The sequence below is a fragment of the Procambarus clarkii genome, chromosome 50 (genome assembly GCF_040958095.1).
Source record: "Procambarus clarkii isolate CNS0578487 chromosome 50, FALCON_Pclarkii_2.0, whole genome shotgun sequence".
Lineage (NCBI taxonomy): Eukaryota > Metazoa > Arthropoda > Malacostraca > Decapoda > Cambaridae > Procambarus > Procambarus clarkii.
This window is the reverse complement of record NC_091199.1, coordinates 4,948,618-4,972,337: the sequence shown is the minus strand read 5'-3', so window position 1 is coordinate 4,972,337 and position 23,720 is coordinate 4,948,618. Positions and strand designations below refer to the sequence as shown.

Sequence of the window (23,720 nt, the reverse complement as noted above, 5' to 3'; positions counted from 1 at the left end):
TACTGCACACTAGGAGCATAAACCTCGTTACTTGGGGCATCGCGTTGCCAGATACTGCACACGCAGTGCCATAGACGCTTACCTGGGGACGTCACATTGCTATAATGATGACGAAGGAGGCGTTGTCAAAGGAGACGTCGCGATGCCAGTTACTGCACATTCTGGCGCTAATATGCTTAACACTTAACATGCTAGGGGAATAATATCCTTTCTTCCCCACAGGCGCATGTAATTTTGAAAAAAAAAAAAAAAAATATTTTTTCTTCCTAATCTGTTAACCCTCAAACCGCTAGGGGCCCAAATGGAATTCACACCCACAGGCGCAACAGAAAAAAAATCCAAAAAATTCTTTCGTCTTATATAGGAGTGTTCATTTTTGTTCCCTGATAACAGAAAAAATAGCAAAAAAAATCGTAGGTGGCATATTTTAGCCGCAATAGATTAGGGAAGTGTGGCAAAAAAGGGGCGTTGGCAGAGCCTTCGCCAGACGAGGTCTACTCCGCCCGAGCTGTCAGGCGGCAGTTGCCACAAATATATTATTACCTAATTATTTCAATGCCTCCGATTGATTTTTTCTTAAGTTTTTTTGCAGTAATATTATTCCATACAGTGAATTGTGGTACAGTATATTTATATTACAAAATGTGTGAACCATCGCTATACTCAAAATTATGGTGTGCATATTAGTGATTCAATTATTATGTTCATAAAACAATAAATAAATAGTTTTGCTGTTGTTACACTATATACACAGGTTATATATAAATATTTGCATGTTTTGTATACCATAACGAACTACTAAGTTGGTCTTGTGAGTCAAAAAGCAACGAGGAGTGATCGCCAAACACCAGCGAGCCACTCACTGCCACTCCCTCCCTCAACACCACCTCACTCACCCTCATTCACCTCCCACAATACTCTTTCTGTATTTATTCACTATACACAGACGTTATATATACGTATTTACATGTTTTGTTCACCATAACTGTACATCTAAGCTTGTATGGTGAGTAAAGGCCGAAAGACGTAGCTACTCACACAGTCAACTGATCGGCGGTCGCCCTCAAGGCCAGACGCACTACAGTAATATTTGTCCTCCAACAATATTTTTGTGGTGTTATTACGCTATATACACACATTATATATAAGTATCTACCTGTTTTATTCACCATACCTGTACAAATAAGCTGGTATGGTGCCCAAAGACCATAGTGGCCATCAGTAAACAACATGCCAAGTCGTGCAGACGACGCTCCTCCCTCACCAAAATGGCGGCTCCCAACCTACTACTCTCGCTGTTATCTCACACTATACACACGTTATATATAAGTATCTACATTTGTGTTCACCATAGTGAACCACTAAGCTGGTATGGTGGCCACATACAATCAGAAAACGACGCCACAACCCTCCCTCCCACAGCCTTACTCCTCCCTCCATGGAGCACAGCGCTAAATATCACCACAATCCTGCTATTATCAGAATCCTGGTCAGTTTTATCACAGTCAGGAGGTTTCAGTAATACTATCACTGCTAAATAATAGCAGTATCATTTATATTATGGTATTTGTAGGCGATGCCGTGGTCACAAGCTGAACATCGGTGCTGTGAGCTCGTGCCGCGTGCGCCAGCCTTGGTGGCTTGCTCAATACTGACGCTGTAACACCCAAGAATGTTGGCCTGGATTTTTTTCTAGGTGGCATCTGGCAACTATCGGTCGTGGCTGTACTATAGGTGCCCCTATCCCAGGCGGGGCGTTTAAATTATAGCGCTAGACACGAAATCATATATAAATGATGTGCGCGGTTTCGGTTTTGTCACTGATATCATTTATATATGATATGCGCGGTTTGAGGGTTAATTTGTGTTCACTGATCACGGAAAAAATAATAAAAAAATCGTAAGTGGCATATATTGCCCGCTATAGGGCAGGGAAGTCTGGCAAAAAATAGGCGCTCACTCAGTGTGCATCCCAGGCGGTCTGTTGCTCGCCAGCTGTCAGACCAGAGTTGCCACAAAGAGAAAATTACCTAATTATTTCAATGTCTCTGATTGATTTTTCATAGTTTTTTGCTGTAATATTATTCAATAGTGTATAGTTTGATATATTTATATAATAAAATGAGTGAATCATTGCTGTACACAAAAATGTGGTGTGCATATTGTTGATTCAATTATGTTCATCAATCAGTGAACAAATACTTTGTCGGTTATTACACTATAAGCACAGGTTATATATAAGTATCTGCATGTTTTGTTCACTATAACGAACCACTAAGTAGCTATTATGAGTCAAAAAGTAACGAGGAGTGACCGCCGTGTACCAGCCAGCCACTCTCGCCCTCCCTCAAGTCATCTGACTCACCCACATTCTCCTCCCACAATACTGTTTTTGCTATAATTCACTATATACAGACGTTATATATAAGTATCTACATGTTTTGTTCACCATAACTGTACATCTAAGCTTGTATGGTGAGTAAAGGCACAAAGACGTAGGACCTCATACAGTCAGTTGATGGCTGCCGCCCTCAAGGTCAGACGTACTAATGTTTCTCCTCCAACAATACTGTGTGGTGTTATTACTCTATATACACACATTATATATAAATATCTACCTGTTTTATTCACCATACTTGTACAAATAAACTGGTATGGTGCCCAAAGACCATCGTGGTAACCAGTAAACAATACCGTCGTCTGCACGGTGGCGTCGTGCAGACGACGCCACCGCCATCACCAAAATGGCGGCTCCCAACCTTCTCTTGCTGTTTATGCCCTCTATACACACGTTATATATAAGTATCTACATTTGTGTTCAACATAGCGAACCACTAAGCTGGTATGGTGAGTGCAGTCAATAAAAGGTGGCCACACACAGTCAGAAGACATCGCCACCACCCTCCCTCCCACAGCATTACTCCTCCCTCTATGGCGCACAGTGCTAAATATCACCACAATCCTGCTATTATCAGAACCCTGGTCAGTTTTATCACAGTCAGGGATCTTCTGTAATAATATCATCGCTACATAATAACATGAACAAGTATATTTTGGCATTTTTAGGCGATGCTGTGGTCACAAGCTGAACAGCAGTGCTGTTAGCTCATGCTGTGTGCGTCAGGCTTGGTTGCTCACTCAATACTGAGGCCAATAACACCCGGGAGTTTGGCCCACGATTTTTAAAAAAAATGGCGTCTGTTTACAAGAGCCCTGATGAAAGTGTAGTGAACCCCGTGTATCCGCGGGCTGTTTAAATCATGCGTAGTACTCCAACACGTCATATGACGTGATGTGCAGTTGACTGGAACAACGTCCAACACGTCATATGACGTGATGCACACTTTAAGGGTTAATGTCACATTGCCAGGGACTGCACACGTAGGTGCTAAGGAGTCAACCTGGGTATGTCGTGATGCCTGGAAGTGCACATGTAGGTGCTAGGTTGTCAACACTTGTGGACGTCACACTGTCAGGTACCTCACACATAGGTGGGAAGCTGTCGAGATTGTGGACTGCACATTGTCAGGAACCTCTCTCGCAGGTAGGAAAATGTCCACTGTATACTTCATATTGTGCGGGACTGGACATTTAGTGCTATAAGCATCAATGCTGAGTTTATCTCGTAGGTGCAGGTACATACACATAGGTGCTAAGGGGCCAACCCTGGGAGAAACTTGCTGGCAGGACTGCACACGAGGTGCTACAGGTCGACACTGACGTCATGCTGCCAGGCACCGCTCATGTAGGTGCATAAAACGTCAGCACCGTGGACATTGCAATGCCAATTACTGCACAAAAGGGTGCTAATATGCTTACCTGGGGATGTCAACTTGCCAGGTACTGCGCATGAGGAGGTATAGATGACACTGAGGACATCACAGTGGCAGGACCAAGGGGTCAAATGTGCAAGCATTTGGTAGACCATCTCTGACTATTCCAACACAGTAAAATCCTGGGAAAGCATGTATACTCAAAGGTAGGGTTAAGTAACGACACCCTAAATAAGATCACTAAGAGGTACACCACTGGGTATTGTGCTGGACTACATATGGAAGTGCTAAAAAGCAACACTGAAGCTGTCCTTTTGCCAGGTGTTGCACAATTAGGATCTAAGCAACTGGATAATCCGTCTCGGGAACAAAAAGCACAAGCACTGAACTACACTGAGCTTCCAGGCTACACCGGGCAGACGGATGTCTGGAGAAACCAGCGGCATATAAAGTCACGGTTTCCTCCTCCTTGCTACACCAGGCAGACGGAACATTCGGGTAAACCAGCAGCATGTAAAGCTGCGGCTTCTTCCGGGCTACCTTGGATGGATGGACATCTGGATAGCCCAGCGGCAGAAAGGAAGGATGCCTACAAAGGAGGGGGGCCTGGTCAACGGCCATGCCTCAGGAACTCTAGCCCCAAAAACACGTCAAGATAAAACACAAGGAAGCCTCCCTATTATAAAATTTTTAAATAGATGCAGACACATGCAGAAACGTACATATACATAAGTATAAACAGGTGTTGTTACCACGTGGACCTCACATCGCCAGGTACCACACTCGGCAGAGGAAGGAAGTTGACACTGTGGACTTCACGTTGTCCGGGTCACACCCAAGGGCAAGCAACACTGGGACCACTGCATCCACATCACAACCGGGACCTGCAACTTCAACCAAACCAGAGAACCGCAAGGTAAAAACCTCCAGGACAAAACTTAACGTCGAAATCAACAAAATATGACAAAACTTATTGAGAACCGAAAACAAATATATACGTAGAATAGAAAGACCCCAATCTACAACTAATAAGAAAAATAATCCCAAATATTTTGATAAAGACGAAATAAGGATGACTGCACCTTCTGGAACCCGGGGCAGAAGCCCCCCAATAAAGCCAAAGTAGCCAACCAAGCGCCATAACCAAAAGGGGGGGGGAAACCAACAGGCCATAGTAGGCATAGACAAACTTACCCACCTGAAATACAAATTAGAAGTAATGAGACTAAGTGTAAAACAAGGGAAAGCAAACTGAAATTAAGTGGTGAAAATACAAAGGCATAAAGGAGGGAGAAGCGCTTAATATAAGCAAAATGTAGACAAACATTTAATTAACTTATGTATTAGAACACAGAAAGACTAGTACCAGAAATAAAAAGAACCAATATTAATTCCACATTTTTATGACTTTTAACAGGTTTAAAGCTACCTGCTAGAACAAGGTGGGGAAAGTCCACCAGACCCCAAAATTCACAGAAAATTACACATGGATGAATAATAATGCTTATTAGTATGACATTAACCCTCAAACCGCTAGGGGCCCGAATGGAATTCACACCCACAGGCGCAACAAAAAAAAAATTCCAAAAAATTCTTTCGTCTTATAGAAGTGTTCATTTTTGTTCCCTGATCACGGAAAAAATAACAAAAAAATCGTAGGTGGCATATTTTAGCCGCAATAGGGTAGGGAAGTGTGGCAAAAAAGGGGCGTTGGCAGAGCCTTCGCCAGATGAGGTCTACTCCGCCCGAGCTGTCAGACGGCAGTTGCCACAAATATATTATTACCTAATTATTTCAATGTCTCTGATTGATTTTTTCTTAGTTTTTTTGCAGTAATATTATTCCATACAGTGAATTGTGGTATATTTATATTATAAAATGTGTGAACCATCGCTGTACTCAAAATTATGGTGTGCATATTAGTGATTCAATTATTATGTTCATAAAACAATAAACAAATAGTTTTGCTGTTGTTACACTATATACACAGGTTATATATAAGTATTTGCATGTTTTGTACACCATAACGAACTACTAAGTTGGTCTTGTGAGTCAAAAAGCAACGAGGAGTGACCGCCAACACCAGCGAGCCACTCACTCCCTCACCACCACCTCACTCACCCTCATTCACCTCCTACAATACTCTTTCTGTATTTATTCACTATACACAGACGTTATATATACGTATTTACATGTTTTGTTCACCATAACTGTACATCTAAGCTTGTATGGTGAGTAAAGGCCACAAAGACGTAGCTACTCACAGTCAGCTGATCGGTGGCCGCCCTCAAGGCCAGACGCACTAATATTTGTCCTTCAACAATACTGTTTGTGGTGTTATTACGCTATATACACATATTATACAGTATATAAGTATCTACCTGTTTTATTCACCATACCTGAACAAATAAGCTGGTATGGTGCCCAAAGACTATTGTGGTCACCAGTAAACAACATGATAAGTCGTGCAGGCGACGCCACCGCCCTCACCAAAATGGCGGCTCCCAACCTACTCCTCTTGCTGTTTATACCTTATATACACACGTTATATATAAGTATATACATTTGTGTTCACCATATCGAACCACTAAGCTGGTATGGTGAGTGCAGTCAATAAATGGTGGCCACACACAGTCAGAAGACGACGCCACAACCCTCCCTCGCACAGCCTTACGCCTCCCTCCATGGAGCACAGCGCTAAATATCACCACAATCCTGCTATTATCAGAATCCTGGTCAGTTTTATCACAGTCAGGGGGCTTCAGTAATACTCTCACTGCTAAATAATAGCAGTATCATATATATTATGGTATTTGTAGGCGATGCTGTGGTCACAAGCTGAACAGCGGTGCTGTGAGCTCGTGCTGCGTGCGCCAGCCTTGGTGGCTTGCTCAATACTGACGCTCTCACACCCAAGAATGTTGGCCTGGATTTTTTTTCTAGGTGGCATCTGGCAACTATCGGTCGTGGCTGTACTATAGCTGCCACTATCCCAGGCGGGGAGTTTAAATTATCGCGCTAGACACGAAATCATATATAAATGATGTGCGCGGTTTCGGTTTTGTCACTGATATCATTTATATATGATATGCGCGGTTTGAGGGTTAATAAATAAATAAGCATGAAAATAAATGAAGAGAATACCAATACGCAGAAAAGACAAACAAAAGAAATAAAACAAAACTTTGTTTCTAGTGAATAGATCGAAGGTAAACCAAATTTTCCTGAAATGTAACAGGTGACAGGTGAAAGAGGGTGATCAGACCAGCCCGTCTACCTCGTGGGTTTTATAAATATTTTATAAAACTATAACTGCACCAAAGGCCTGTGGGTCACTGGGACCTCGAACCAACACAGTAGAAATAACGAGAGAAACTAAGGTGCAACAGATTTAAGAAAACCAAGCAAAAAAGGAATTTTTTTCCAGAGATTTTATTTTCTGCGCACTGGGGGGGGGGGGTTGTCATATTTGGAGGCTGCACAGTTAAGGAGTTAATGGAGTACAGTATATGACAGAAGTGCTTCGGAATACCGGAAAATTGCAATGTGACGAGGATGGCAAACTTTGGTCAATAAGACAAGACCACTCAAAAGAGGACAGAGAAAAGCTGAAAAGGAACCTCATTGAAGCGAAACATCTAAATGGGGATAGAAATGAAGAAAGGAATTATTTTTTTCTACAAAGTCTCAGGCACTGGAAAGCTTGTGAAATGGTACATAAAGACAAAGCGACAAAATCATTAACCCTCATGTTGCTCAGGGCTAATTAGCATGTCACCCACAGGCACATACAAAAAAAAAAAAAAAAAAAAAAAAAATTCTTCTAAACCTGTTAATGTGTGTTCTCTGATCATGGGAAAAAATAATAAAAAAATCGTAAATGGCATATATTGCCCGCTATAGGGCGGGGAAGTCTGGCAAAAAACAGGCGCTGACTCGGCGTGCGTCCCAGACGGTCTGTTGCTCGCCAGCTGTCGGGCAGTAGCAGCTACAAAGAGATAATTACCTAATTATTTCAATGTCTCTGATTGATTTTTCGTAGCTTTTTTTGCTGTAATATTATTCAATAGTGTGTAGTGTGATATGTTTACATAATAAAATGAGTGAATCATCGCTGTACTCAAAAATATGGTGTGCATATTGTTGATTCAATTATTATGTTCATCAAACAGTGAACAAATACTTTGTCGGTTATTACACTATACAGTATACACAGGTTATAAATAAGTACTTGCATGTTTTGTTCCCCATAACAAACCGCTAAGTTGGTATTATGAGTCATAAAGCAACGAGGAGTGACCGCCACACACCAGCCAGCCACTCGCTGCCACTCACTCCCTCAACACCTCACTCGCCCACATTCTCCTCCCACCATACTGTTTTTGCTTTTATTTACTATATACAGATGTTATATACAGTGGTACCTCGGAATGCGAGTGTCCCTGTATGCGAGTTTTTCGGAAGACGAGCAGGATTTACTCCAAAAATATGTCTCGGAAGGCGAGGGTTACCTCGGGACGCGAGTTTGTTGATACGTGTACAGGCCGACTGGCGCGTGGTGGCATGGCGATCGCGCCTCAGTTTACCAGTGTCTCGTGTCCAGTGACTCTCCCACCTGAATTCTTCACAAGGATTTACAGTTTTTTATCGTTTTTTTGGCCATTTGAGCATAAAACCAGCGTTGAATGTAATGAAACACCATTTTCTGGGTGAGACCCGGAGGCGACCCGGAGGCTCCCCGGAGCTTTACCGGCTGATATGCTAATGTCAGACTTTGGCATCAGTCATGTGTATGGAGTTCTAGGGCCTACCGGGGACCACGAGCCAGAACCTGGCCCCCTCAGAGAGGCAAGGGGAGCAATGGCCTATAGAAACCCCCGTGTGGTTGGAAGCATTCTATGTCTGCCATCGACCGGGTCAAGCATCCAGAGAGGTAAGCATTCCAAAACAAACCCCTATTCTGGTGAAAATTGCTACCTAAGCCGAACTAGTGAATAGAACTCTTCAACAGAAAACAAGGAAACTAGCAAGACGTCATACGTCACCGCGCCGCTGTCTGCGCAGCTCCCCCCTCCCCGGGAGGGGGAAGGGGGAGCCCCAGACCTCCCACGCCGGCTATCCACCCATCAGTTCTGAGGCTGGATGTCAAAACACGCGAAAAACGCCGACCGGAGGGAGGGAGGGTTGCCGGGGAGCCTCCGGGTCTCACCCAGAAAATGGCGTTTCATTACATTCAACGCCGGTTTTCTGGGGGGAGCCCCGTCGGCTCCCCGGAGCTAACTACCCACAGAGGAAGGTCAAAGGGACAAAACCGGGAGGCGGACACCACGCACCCCCCAAAGAGGCGAGACAACCGGCAGCAAACGCCAACCCAAGGCGCCACAGCCCCGAAAATCCCGGGAACAACACGAGAACCACGAGCAGCAAGGCCCCTGCACGAACACCAAAAATCCATGCCCGAAAGACTGCAAGGCCACGTCGCCAAGACGGCAGCGAGAGCAGCGAAGCCACGAACGCCACAGGCATGAGGGAAGATCACAGGCAGCTTAGCCGCAAGAACACGGCTGACCACCCGGGACACCATCACCCGCGAACCGGGAAGAACAGAACCGGATCAACGCAAAACGCGCTCCGGACCCAAACGCCGTGGCACGCAAACAACAGCGGAGGGCCGCCACTGAACACAAAAACGACACACCCCTGGCCCGACCAACGAAGCACCAACAAACCCTGGACCCCTCCAGAATGCAGCAGCCCCACCCCGCGCCAGAAAAGATGGAGACTGCTGCCATCAAACAACCAAAACGCTAAAACCGAAGGAGCAAGAAAACTCAGCGAACCGACCCCCAGAGGCAAAGGCCCAAAGGAAAGAGCCGACGAAAAAACACACCGGAACCGAAGGGGCACTACCAACCGAGGAGAAGACAGAGCACGCTGACCAGAGACCTGGATGGTGCAAGCGGCGCACGAACCGGCCGGAGGTGAAATGACGCACAAGACAGCTGACTAACGGTGCAGAAGCAACACCAAGAACGAAAGCAAGCTGAAGCGGCTCCGCCTGCGCCGCACGAAAAGAGGCGACAGTATGTGGCAAGACGACGGCCCCCAACCCCCACTAGAAAACCTTCTAAGAGCTGAACCCCCGGGACGTGTACACTCGCGGGGACCTAGCAGGGGGTACCACCAGAAATACTCAGAACACAAGGGACACAAGGGGCAAGAACGAAGGCAGACCCCCCCCCACCAGGTATATAAACAAAAGAAAAAGAAAACCCCGCAAGAGGACAGCGTACCCAAGCGGAACAGAGCCGCTGCTATGATTGGGAAAGACAAGCTGCACAGTACCCCGCGCCCCACCAGTGCAAACACTGCCCCTTACTCTAAGGCGAACAAGGGAGACAGAACACCCGAGCACACAAAGAGCGGCCGAAAACCAAGCAGTAAACGGCCAAGCAGGGGCAGGACCCAAGGAACTTGTGGAAGGTGGCCCCAAGCCCCAAGGGCAGTACTTACAGGGCACCTAGGGAAGGGAACCCTAGGCGCATGCAGCCCGAGTACTGAAGAATCACTCCCGGCTCACGCACCACCTAGAAAACAGACACCACACTCTAGGTACAGTGCTGAAACAACCACTGGAGCCGGAGCACATAACCATTGCCTATAGCATCAGCCGAAGAACTGATGGGTGGATAGCCGGCGTGGGGAGGTCTGGGGCTCCCCCTTCCCCCTCCCGGGGAGGGGGGAGCTGCGCAGACAGCGGCGCGGTGACGTATGACGTCATACTAGTTTCCTTGTTTTCTGTTGAAGAGTTCTATTCACTAGTTCGGCTTAGGTAGCAATTTTCACCAGAATAGGGGTTTGTTTTGGAATGCTTACCTTTCTGGATGCTTGACCCGGTCGATGGCAGACATAGAATGCTTCCAACCACACGGGGGTTTCTATAGGCCATTGCTCCCCTTGCCTCTCTGAGGGGGCCAGGTTCTGGCTCGTGGTCCCTGGTAGGCCCTAGAACTCCATACACATGACTGATGCCAAAGTCTGACATTAGCATATCAGCCGGTAAAGCTCCGGGGAGCCGACGGGGCTCCCCCCAGAAAAGTTGTCATTATATATCTTGCCATGGGTCTCAAGAAAGCCATTGATAAGGTTCAACCTAAGAAAATAGCTGTGAGTAGAGGCAGTAGAGGATGTCCCTTCTTGATTAAGAAAATGTGTGAAGTATGGGAAGAACTGCAAAGTTTTGTTGAAAAAACTCACCCAGATAAAGCTGTAGCAGGCCGTTGCATTGACCTTTTAAATGATAATGTGATGTCTTACTACAGACAAGTGTTAAAATGTAGGGGAAAAACAAGTGTCATTAGACAAATTCTTAGTAAAACAAGCAAGTCCTAGTGGTATGCAGGCAAAATGTGCCAGAGTGTGCATACCAGTGAAGTCCTCACTGCCTGATGTGATAATGGAAGGGGACTCCCCTTCCAAACAGTAACTCCTCTCTTCCTCCCACCTCCTCACCATCTTCCATACGCCTACAGCATTCAACAGCAAGGTAAGTAATAACTTGAACATAGTTTTGTAGGTTTATTTAGATGAATTAGGTATAAAAATTTAGTTTGATGTGGGGTTTTTGGGGTAGTCAGGAACGGATTAATTCATTTCCCTTTATTTCTTATGGGGAAATTAGCTTCGGAATGCGAGTTTTCGGAATACGAGGCGTCTCCAGGAACCAATTAAACTCTTAAACTGAGGTATGCCTGTATAAGTATCTACATTCGTGTTCACCATAACGAACCACTAAGTTGGTATGCTGAGTGACAGTGGCAGTGGCAGCCTGCCACTGGCTGCTACTTCCTCCCTTCCTCACCTCACCTGACTCGCCCACATTCTCCTCCCACAATACTATTTTGTTTTTATTCACGATATACAGACGTTATATATAAGTATCTACATGTTTTGTTCACCACAACTGTACAACTAAGCTGATATAGTTAGTTCAGGCACTAAGAGACATCGCTACACACAGTCAGCTGGCGGCTGCTTCCCTCACACATTCAAGGTCAGACCCACTAAAATTTCACCCCCAACAATACCATTTGTGGTGTTATTACCCTATATACTGACGTTATATACAAGTATCTACATGTTTTGTTCACCATAACTGTTCAACTAAGCTGGTATAATGCCCAAAGAGCATAGTGGCTACCCCTACCAACATGACAATTCATGCAGATGTTGCCACACCCATCACCAAAATGGCTTCTCCCCCACACTCCTTTTGCTGTTATTACACTGTATATACACGTTATATGTAAGTATCTACATTCACGTTCACCATAACAAACCAGTGGCCATAACGGGCAGCCAGTGGCAGCCCGCCACTGGCTGCCACTCCCTCCCTCCCTCCCTCCCTCCCTCCCTCCCTCACCTCACCTGACCCGCCACCATTCTCCTCCCACCATACTGTTTTTGCTTTCATATACAGACGTTATATATAAGTATCTGCATGTTTTGTTTACCATAGCAAACAACTAAGCTGGTATAGTGAGTCCAGACAGTAAAAGGCAGTCACACAGAGTCAGCAGACAATGCTACCTCCCTCCTCACCAAGATTACTCCTCCCACTACAGCGCTAATTATCACAACAATCCTGCTATTATCAGAATCCTGGTAATTTTTATCACAGTCAGGGATCTTCTGTAATAATATCATCGCTAAATAATAGCATGAACATGTATATTATGGCATTTTTAGGCGATGCTGTGGTCACAAGCTGAACAGCAGTGCTGTGAGCTCATGCTGCGTGCATCAGGCTTGGTGGTTCAATCAATACTGAGGCCCTCACACCCAGAAATTTCGCCCACGATTTAAAAAAAAAATGGCATATGTTTACAAGAGCCCTGATGAAGGCTAGGTGAACACCGTGTATCCGCGGGGTGTTTAAATCTTGCGTAGTACTCCAATGCATCATATGATGGGATGTGCAATTTATAGCAAGTCACTCAACCCATCATATGATGTGTTGTGCAACTTAAGGGTTAAAAGCAAGCTGCAGGTAAAGGATAATATTCAGAGGTTGAAAATGGGGGGACAGATACATGGAAAATGAAAAGGAAATGTGTGAAACATTAAACGAAAAGTTCCGAAGTGCGTTTGCACAAAATGAGATCTTCAGAGAACCAGACACATTAAATTCCAGAGAACACTATAGAGGTGTCAAGAGACGAAGTGAAACAAATGCTCTTGGAGCTAAGTAAGAACAAAGCAGTTGGCCCAGATGGAGTTTCACCATGGGTTCTGAGAGAATGTGCACCTGAGCTCAGCATTCCACTTCAGCTGATTTTTCAGACATCCCTGTATACAGGAGTTGTAGCAGATGTGTGGAAAAAGGCTAACATAGTTCCAAACTACAAAAGTGGAAGCAGGGAAGGCCCCCTCAATTGTAGACCTGTATCATTGACAAGTATAATAGTCAAAATATTGGAAAAAATAATAAAAACTAAATGGGTTTCAGGCAGGAAACCAAAAATAAAAATAAAACCTCGCAAGAGGACAACGTGCCCAGGCAGAACAGAGCCGGCCGCTATGAGAGATGAAAACTAGCTGCACAGTACCCTGTGCCTCAACCAGTGACGAAAACTACCCCCCTACCCAGAGGCAAACAGTGGTGCGTGAAACACCCCAGTTGACTCCAAGGGCAGTCAATCACAGAGCAGCAAAAGACCTTGCAGAGGTGGACCCCAAGGTGATTTGTGGAAGGTGGCCCCAAGCCCAAAGGGCAGTACTTACAGGGCCTAGGGAAGGTAACTCTCGGCGCATGCAGTACGTTTACTTGTATAATTACTCCTGGCTTGCGCACCACCAATTAGACAGGACCATGCCAAAAGGCACAGAACTGGAAAACACAGAACCCAGAGGCACACGACCTTGTCAGTTCACGTCAGCCACAGAATTGAGGTTTGGATAGCCAGTGCAGGGGTCTGGGGCTTCCCCTTCCCCCTCCTGGGGAGGGGGGGGGGGTTGTGCAGACAGCAGCGGTGCAGTGATGTGGTGATATCATGCTCGTTTTCATTTGGGAAGTTCTGTCCACTAGTTCGGCTCGGTAGCAATATTTTAACTACAATAGAGGTTTGCTTTGGGGCACTTACATTTCTGGGTGCCTGAGCCAGTCGATGGCAGACACAGAATGCTTCCAACCACATGGGAGTTTCTATAGGCCATTGCTCCACGTGCCTCTCTGAGAGTGGCAAGGTTCTGGCTCGTGGTCCCTGGTAGACCTAGAACTCCATGCGCATTGATTGATGCCAGGGTCTAATACATTCATATCAGCCCGGATAGCTCCAGGGAGCCGAAGCAACTTTCCCCAGAAATACTTTTTTAAACATTCTGAATATTTTAGGATAAAAACCCACACTTGTGTATTTGTGAAATTTATGTAAGGAATTTACACCAAGTCTTTTGCACTCTGAGTGCTTTATCAAGGTCTGAGTGTGTGATTAAGACAAGACTTGCATCTCAACGTCTAATGAGGCTGCTGTCTTGGGTCCAGTCCTCTTATTGTTCTTGACCGCCTGACAATGTCACCTTTAATCCCGGCCGACGATGTACCCGTGGTAATGTCTTCCATGGAAATATGGTCATGTGTCTTTTCTGTAATCCTGCTATTCTGGGAACTGGATGTTATTAATGGAGGTGTTCATCTGGATGCTAGCCATCATATTCACACTGGTGAGAATGGATGCTAGCCATTATGAATAATGATATGGTTGCTGTCCAGTGAGAGTTTCCATGTTTTACTAGATAGAATTTGTTTTAACATATTATACATTTTTGGTGGCACCACTTTGGAGTGAGTCTCGTATGTTAAATATCATCAGATTTTTGTGAGGTCTTCTAAAGGAGATAAAAATTTATTTAACCCATGTTTGAATTCTCTTAAGGTAAAAGATTATACTTTTAAAATCTTTTAAATGATCTGAACACTGATGGTTTCTCTTCAGTGTGAACTTTACTGTGGTTTACTAAAGCAGGATGTTGTCTAAAAGCTTTAAGACACACTGAACACTTAAAGGGCTTCTCACCAGTGTGAATTCTCATGTGCCTTAATAAGTCACATTTCATTGTGAAATCTCTCAGACACACTGAACACTGATGTGGTTTCTCTCCTGTATGAGTTCGCATGTGTGATAATAGACTTGACTTTTGTATAAAGTTTTTCAAACACACTGCACATTGATACGGTTTCTCCCCAGTGTGAATTCTCATATGCCTTACTAAATCATATTTTCGCGTAAAGCCTTTTGAACACTCTGAACACTTATATGGTTTCTGACCTGTGTGAGTTCTTATGTGTGTTATTACAGCAGATTTGTGAGAAAAGAATTTTAAACATATTGGACATTGATGGGGTTTCTCTCCTGTGTGAGTTCTCATGTGTGATAATAAATCATATTTTCGTGAGAAGTCTTTAAAACACTCTGAACACTGATGTGGTTTCTTTCCAGTATGTGTTATCATATGTGATATTAGATGAGATTTATTTGAAAATTCTACTAAGCACTTTGAACATTGAAATGGTTTCTTTTCTTTATGGGTTCTCATGTGTGATACTAGATTAGATTTATCTGTAAAATCTTCTAAACAAACTGAACACCAATATGGTTTATCTCGAGTGTGAGTACACATTTGGCTTATAAAATCAGATTTCTGTGCAAAGCCCCTTATACATTTCAAACATTGGTCTGTTTTATCTTCTGTGTGCGTTATCATGTGTGATACTAGATCAGATTCATCAGAGAAGTCTTCTAAGCATTTTGAACACTGATATGGCTTCTCTCGAGTGCAAGTATCTGTGTGCTTTACTAAATCCGACTTATCAACACTGTCTTGTAAACTCGATGCATGATGATGTGGTTTCTTTTCTGTGCTGGTTGCCATTGTGTAATGCTTGATCAAATTTTTCTGAAAATTTCATAAAATTATACTAAAAACATTTATGGACAGTTGCTCAAAATGATTAGTTTCAGAAAACTTTAAAAATATTAAACACACAAGTTTCTCCTATATAAACAGCCATCTACATAACGATATAAATATACTGTAGATTGTAAGAAGACACACTCGAATCATTTGTGATACAGTATGTTCAGCAAAGAAAAAGTTTTGTTCTATGACTTTGGGACACTAAACACACAAAAGAATTTTTAATAATACAGATGTAGGTTAGTGTACGTTACCCAGGTACAGTATAATATACAAAACCTTAAAGAAGGTGTACCATGAATAGATTTTCTTTACTACATAATCTAGCATAATGTAACAATAATGTTTATTATATAAATTAGTTTAATAACACTGAACATGATGTAGTTTCATTGATGTTGAACATGTGTATTCCCTAGTGAAGTGAATGCTGTTCAAAAGTTTACATGACGTGTACTGTATTGAAAGTTTTTGCTTTTATAAACTTACAGAACATTAAATACTCATATTTAAAATAATGAATATAAAATGTTATACTTTATAATATTATCAAAAATACACACACACATACATAGTATGCAAGCCCATAACATAAGACAATAAACACTTAAAAGGTGCAGTATACAGTGGAACCTCTATTAACGAGTTTAATCCGTTCTGGCACCGAGCTCGTTACCTGGAAAACTCGTCTTAAGAAACAAATTTCCCCATTTAAAATAAAGGAAATAAATTTAATCCGTTCCACTCCCAAAAACATCCATACTTGTATGACTTTTTTTTATGTAAATATAATACTGCACATGTAAATATAAATGTTTTGTTGTAGTGTTTTAATATTTACTTTACCTTATGAAGAGTAGTTGCTGGCTTGAGGGAGACGATGGGGAGGTGGGAAGGAGGAGAGGGGTTATGGTGTGGAAGGAGAATCCACCTCTGAGTCAGGCGGACTCTCTCTTCTTGGGAATTTCACCCAAATATTTCATTTCAAATGTCACACAAGGATGTGTTAGACCAGCACCAAATAAAAAACTACGTCGATTACACTCGTCGTGTCAACAATATAATAGTCTTACCACGAAGATACAATACAATGCCGTTTTCTCAAATAGGCAATGTGGTTATTAAAGAAAACGGAAATTTCATGGCAAACATGTATACAATCCCCAAGTCGATCGGATAAGAATTGGATTTTATAGAAATATTTGCTCAAATGACGCTTGAGCGCGGTGTTTGGGTGCATTCAAGAGAAAAAAAGTGTTACGTTCAAGCGACATATACCTGCGAAAGTGATAACACTTTCATAAAGTGTTATCACAAAGTGATAAATTAATTAAACATTTTCACACACCGGGTTGTCACTGCTTTATCAGAGCAGCTTTTCCAAGAATGCGTTCACCTTTTCAAACATTCCAAACACTTCCCTGATCTCAGTGGAAGAGGCAGCATCCTCCCTTACCTCCTCATTCCCTTACTAATGGTGTAAATTGTTGATGAGGACCTGCCATACTCCCTTGTGAGATCAATCACACAGACACCACACTCATGCTTTGCTATAATTTCCTTCTTTAAATCCACAGTAATTGTGTCTTTCTTTCTCTTGACAGCACTATCTTTAGCAAGCAGCTTCTTTGGAGACATCGTGTGTTACAAATTGTAATCGCGAAACCACTAAAAACCCAAAGAAAAGCTCAAATAAATCCAGAGGGATGCTTGTCGAGTGCGATACAACACTGGCGTCGGAGGCGTCCGAGAATTTGCGAGAACCCGCGAGATGCTAGGAAGCACCATGTGGTTTTGCTCGTTAATAGAGGCGAGCTCGTCAATAGAGACAAATTTGCTGCGAGTGGCTTGCTCGTTACTGGAAAAACTTGTTAATAGAGGTTCTCACTCGTTAATCGAGGTTCCACTGTATGTCAATATATTATTTAATGAAGTAATTTCTTTATTGCTATGAAATATTACTTAACTTTTCTAACAATAACTGTAATTAATGAAGTTATTATTAACTATGTATTGCATAGCTTGATAACAGTGAGATGGATGACATGTGCAAATATTATATCAGTAACGGTTAAAGGTTGGGAAATCAACTAGATATTGTTCTAAAAAAATATTTTGCCATTATGTAATTATCTGATAGTGAAGTGTATTAGATTTTGAATAACTGAGTTCAATATACAGTGGTACCTCGCATAACGAATTTAATCCGTTCCATGTTCGTCATGTGAAACGGACGTCATACAAAACGAGTGTCCCCTCCCATGTAACCAGTGTGATGCACTGTGTTTATTGTGAAATTCCCCCAGAGTGCATGACATCAAATGTTCCCCAAAATATCATTTTTCTTTGCAAAATGATAAATTACCGTCCCTGAACATGTCTATGTAAAAATAATTACCAAATTCCACTTACTTTGGCTGTGAGGGTGTGGACAAGGTGCACTGTGACGTCATCAGGGCCTGGTCGCCCGTGTGTGAAGCTCCCAGACACGGTCGCGCAGGCCATTCAAGCACCGCGTGTTGCCACAAATATATTTTTAAATATTTTTTCTATGCATTTCCAATGCGGTTTTATTTGTTTCTTTTATCGTATATGATGCATATTTGTGACCTTTACAATATGTATACAGTAGAATGTTCATAATTTTCCATGGAACTGTGATACGTGTGTCAGTAATGTGTCCACAATAAATGTTTATTGTCACACTATTACTTGTTAAAAATTCACTAAAATTACAATACGTACAGTTCCACATACTATTTACACAGTAACACACTGTATTACACACTCAGTACTTTGGAGTTGCGTAATAGTCAACGAAGTAGTCCATGGTACACAGCGCGACTTTGCTCTCCTTGCACTAGCTACAGATAGATTTTCGTTTCCTGTTTCATCGTTCTGTGTGCTTGCAAATAACGCACTCGCGTGCACCCTTGGCTTTAGTACTTGTAGGTGGTATGTAGCCAAGCTTGTAAAGCATAAGGTAGTATTGAAACGATTATAGGAAAAGCTCAATTTGTAAGGTAGTCTTGAAAAGATCGCTTTGTAAGGTCCCACACAGGAAGAGATTCAGCTAGCCTCAAAGAGTGTCCATCAGTCAGGAAGAGATTCAGCTAGTCTCAAAGTGTCCATCAGTCAGGAAGAGATTCAGGTATTCTTGAAAATATCAATGAACAACACCACCATGGAAGCCACTAACACTGTTCATCTATGCTACTTGTATCAGATGCATCATCACTGAACGCAGAAATTCATCGATGTATCATCTATATAAATTCGAGATGGCAAGGGTGGGGCTCAGAGCTACAACTGGATACGCTCGCTGTAGCATCCTCATAGGTGCTGTATCACTGGCATCCGACTGTTGTGTTAAGCCCTTATTGCGCCTAGCTTCACCAATGTTATGACCCTTATGTTCTTCTAACAATAGGGTCTGAATTGCACTGACTGAGCGCAGTCTTTCAACACCGTGTAGGACAGGTGTTTGAGAGCCAGAGCCACGTATGCTACAAATGGTTGCTCACGCAGTACTAACCCAGCCAGCAGCCCTTGTCTTTCATATTCGTTATAGCAAAAGATTCGTTCAGTGTTTGTTGGGTAGGCTGCTCCATTATGACAATCTTTCTTTGTTTCAAATGTGTTCCATTTGTTTTGCATTTGGCACTTACATCTCAATAATGGAGCAGCCTACCCGACAAACACTGAACGAACCTTTATGGCATTTGTCCATTTTTCAAATTGTTTCAACAGTTCTTTTATTTTTCGTTTTTTTTTTATTTAAGAAACATGGAGCAGCCGACCTGTACACCACCGAACGAACCTTTTTGACATTTGTACTGGTTTTCAAAATTCTTAATTTTTTTATTATTTACGTTTTTTGTATGTAAGAAACATGGAGCAGCCTACCTGCCGACCACCGAACGAACCTTTTGCTATAAGACAAATGAAAAATAAATATTGAACACATTTGAAGAAAGGAAAATGTCATAATGGTTTATTCAGTGTATGTAAGGTAGGCTTCTCCATTATTGAGACGTAAATGACAAATACAAAACAAATGGAACACATTTGAAACAAAGAAAGATTGTTATAATGGAGCAGCCTACCTGCCGAACACCGAACGAACCTTTTTGACATTTGTTGTATATCAGACATTTCATTTCTTTTTTCCTACAAAAACGTCAATGCTTTGCAACATCTCAGCAGTCACCCTTTATATCCCAGCATCATTAGCATCTTTAAACAAGAACAACATAATTTATGTGCATCGTCGGAGGCGTCTAAGAATGTGCAAGAAGCAGCGCGACCCCACCATGTGGTGTTGACGTTACTCAAACCAGCGTTCGTCATACGGGACGATTTGACGCCGATCGGGCCGTTCGTTACCCAAAATGTTCGTCTTTTGGGGCGATTGTTATGCGAGGTACCACTGTATTTAATTATATTTATTACTACTGCTGTACAATGTTTACAAAATTACATACAAGCCTTCTTAACAAATAGCCAATACTGTACTGGAGTTTTTAAAGCGATAATTAAGAACTTCACTAAATATACACATTACTTTTGCCAACTTCAGTTCATTTGATGTTAGTTGAATAATTCAGATGAATGATGTACAGTACTTGACATTATTTGAACGAGTGGAGTGAACTAGCATCCACAAGCTGCTGCTTGGGGTGAGCATACAGTAGTGAGGATGTTGCACATGTAGTGCACTGCTGACATTGTGTTCTATGACACCAAGTGCTGACATTCGTATGCACAGTTTCTGCCACTTACATGAACTTCATGGTCTTGGCTGTTAGTACTGCATGACATTCGTCTGGTCTATGGATCAGCTGCAAAGAGAAAGAGAGAGAGATAAAGATGTGAATTATATTTACAAGAAATCAAACTTTCTGCCAAAAGGGTAATCAAATAATTGTACGGGTCACTGAATGTTTCCTCTCGCGTTTGAGGTGTATCTCTAGAATTTACATTTTTTCTTTATTTCTAATTTTAAGTATCGTACATGTACTGTAAGCAAGCAGGTGAGGAGGTTCTATTGATTTTTATTATTGCATCACTGAGCATCCGATTCATTTAACCCTTAACATGCTCGGGGTTTAACCCTCACACCACGCATATCATATATAAATGATATCAGTGACAAAACCGAAACCGCGCACATCATTTATATATGATTTCGTGTCTAGCGCTATAATTTAAACTCCCCGCCTGGGATAGGGGCAGCTATAGTACAGCCACGACCGATAGTTGCCAGATGCCACCTAGAAAAAAAATCCAGGCCAACATTCTTGGGTTTTACAGCGTCAGTATTGAGCAAGCCACCAAGGCTGGCGCACGCAGCACGAGCTCACAGCACCGCTGTTCAGCTTGTGACCACAGCATCGCCTACAAATACCATAATATATATGATACTGCTATTATTTAGCAGTGATAGTATTACTGAAGCCCCCTGACTGTGATAAAACTGACCAGGATTCTGATAATAGCAGGATTGTGGTGATATTTAGCGCTGTGCTCCATGGAGGGAGGCGTAAGGCTGTGCGAGGGAGGGTTGTGGCGTCGTCTTCCGACTGTGTGTGGCCACCATTTATTGACTGCACTCACCATACCAGCTTAGTGGTTCGATATGGTGAACACAAATGTAGATACTTATATATAACGTGTGTATAGAGTGTGATAACAGCGAGAGGAGTAGGTTGGGAGCCGCCATTTTGGTGAGGGAAGAGCGTCGTCTGCACGTCTTGGCATGGTGTTTACTGATGGCCACTATGGTCTTTGGGCACCATACCAGCTTATTTGTTCAGGTATGGTGAATAAAACAGGTAGATACTTATATATAATATGTGTATATAGCGTAATAACACCACAAACAATATTGTTGAAGGACAAATATTAGTGCGTCTGGCCTTGAGGGCGGCCGCCGATCAGCTGACTGTGTGAGTAGCTACGTCTTTGTGGCCTTTACTCTCCATACAAGCTTAGATGTACAGTTATGGTGAACAAAACATGTAAATACGTATATATAACGTCTGTGTATAGTGAATAAATACAGAAAGAGTATTGTAGGAGGTGAATGAGGGTGAGTGAGGTGGTGTTGAGGGAGGGAGTGGCAGTGAGTGGCTCGCTGGTGTTTGGCGGTCACTCCTCGTTGCTTTTTGACTCACAAGACCAACTTAGTAGTTCGTTATGGTGTACAAAACATGCAAATACTTATATATAACCTGTGTATATAGTGTAACAACAGCAAAACTATTTGTTTATTGTTTTATGAACATAATAATTGAATCACTAATATGCACACCATAATTTTGAGTACAGCGATGGTTCACACATTTTATAATATAAATATACCACAATTCACTGTATGGAATAATATTACTGCGAAAAAACTAAGAAAAAATCAGAGACATTGAAATAATTAGGTAATAATATATTTGTGGCAACTGCCGTCTGACAGCTCGGGCGGAGTAGACCTCATCTGGCGAAGGCTCTGCCAACGCCCCTTTTTTGCCACACTTCCCTACCCTATTGCGGCTAAAATATGCCACCTACGATTTTTTTGTTATTTTTTCCGTGATCAGGGAACAAAAATGAACACTTCTATAAGACGAAAGAATTTTTTGGAATTTTTTTTTTTGTTGCGCCTGTGGGTGTGAATTCCATTTGGGCCCCTAGCGGTTTGAGGGTTAATATCCTGTCATCCCCACAGGCGCATGTCATTTTGAAAAAAAAAAAAATATTTTTTCTTTCTAACCTGTTAATTTGTGTTCACTGATCACGGGAAAAATAATAAAAAAATCGTAAGTGGCATATATTGCCCGCTATAGGGCGGGGAAGTCTGGCAAATTCTAGGCGCTGACTCAGCGTGCGTCCCAGGCGGTCTGTTCCTCGCAAGCTGTCAAGCCGGAGTTGCCACAAAGAGATAATTACCGAATTATTTCAATGTCTCTGATTGATTTTTCATACTTTTTTTGCTGTAATATTATTCAATAGTGTGTAGTTTGATATATTTATATAATAAAATGAGTGAATCATTGCTGTACTCAAAAATATGGTGTGCATATTGTTGATTATGGCCTCGTAGGGGGCCTCGTAGCCTGGTGGATAGCGCGCAGGACTCGTAATTCTGTAGCGCGGGTTCGATTCCCGCACGAGGCAGAAACAAATGGGCAAAGTTTCTTTCACCCTGAATGCCCCTGTTACCTAGCAGTAAATAGGTACCTGGGAGTTAGTCAGCTGTTACGGGCTGCTTCCTGGGGAAGGAGGCCTGGTCGAGGACCGGGCCGCGGGGACACTAAAAGCCCCGAAATCATCTCAAGATAACCTCAAGAAGATTCAATTATGTTCATCAATCAGTGAACAAATACTTTGTCGGTTATTACATTATAAGCACAGGTTATATATAGGTATCTGCATGTTTTGTTCACTATAACGAACCACTAAGTAGCTATTATGAGTCAAAAAGTAACGAGGAGTGACCGCCGTGTACCAGCCAGCCACTCCCGCCCTCCCTCCAGTCATCTGACTCACCCACATTCTCCTCCCACAATAATGTTTTTGCTATAATTCACTATATACAGACGTTATATATAAGTATCTACATGTTTTGTTCACCATAACTGTACATCTAAGCTTGTATGGTGAGTAAAGGCACAAAGATGTGGCTACTCACACAGTCAGCTGATCGGCGGCCGCCCTCAAGGCCAGACGCACTAATATTTCTCCTCCAACAATACTGTGTGGTGTTATTACGCTATATACACACATTATATATAAATATCTACCTGTTTTATTCACCATACTTGTACAAATAAACTGGTATGGTGCCCAAAGACCATCGTGGTAACCAGTAAACAACACCGTCGTCTGCACGGTGGCATCGTGCAGACGATGCCACCGCCCTCACCAAAATGGCAGCTCCAAACCTTCTCTTGCTGTTTATACCCTCTATACGCACGT

At 42.7% G+C, this 23,720-nt stretch overlaps 1 protein-coding gene across 2 annotated transcripts in view; it reads right to left on the bottom strand.

Annotated features, from left to right (window-relative positions):
• Positions 1–14,181: 14,181 nt before the first annotated feature.
• Positions 14,182–23,720, bottom strand: part of LOC123772635 (zinc finger protein 84) — a 39,758-nt gene continuing 30,219 nt past the window's right edge. Inside the window, exons 2-3 of one of the 2 annotated variants that reach the window (XM_045765885.2) lie at positions 20,314–20,590; positions 14,182–15,728 (exon numbers count right to left, since the gene is read on the bottom strand). In XM_045765885.2, coding sequence (XP_045621841.1) covers positions 14,724–15,704 — 981 coding nt within the window. In that variant the 5' untranslated portion in view covers positions 15,705–15,728; positions 20,314–20,590 and the 3' untranslated portion in view covers positions 14,182–14,723. The remainder of the gene's footprint in view (positions 15,729–20,313; positions 20,591–23,720) is intronic. The other variant, XM_045765884.2, reaches the window with a different exon arrangement.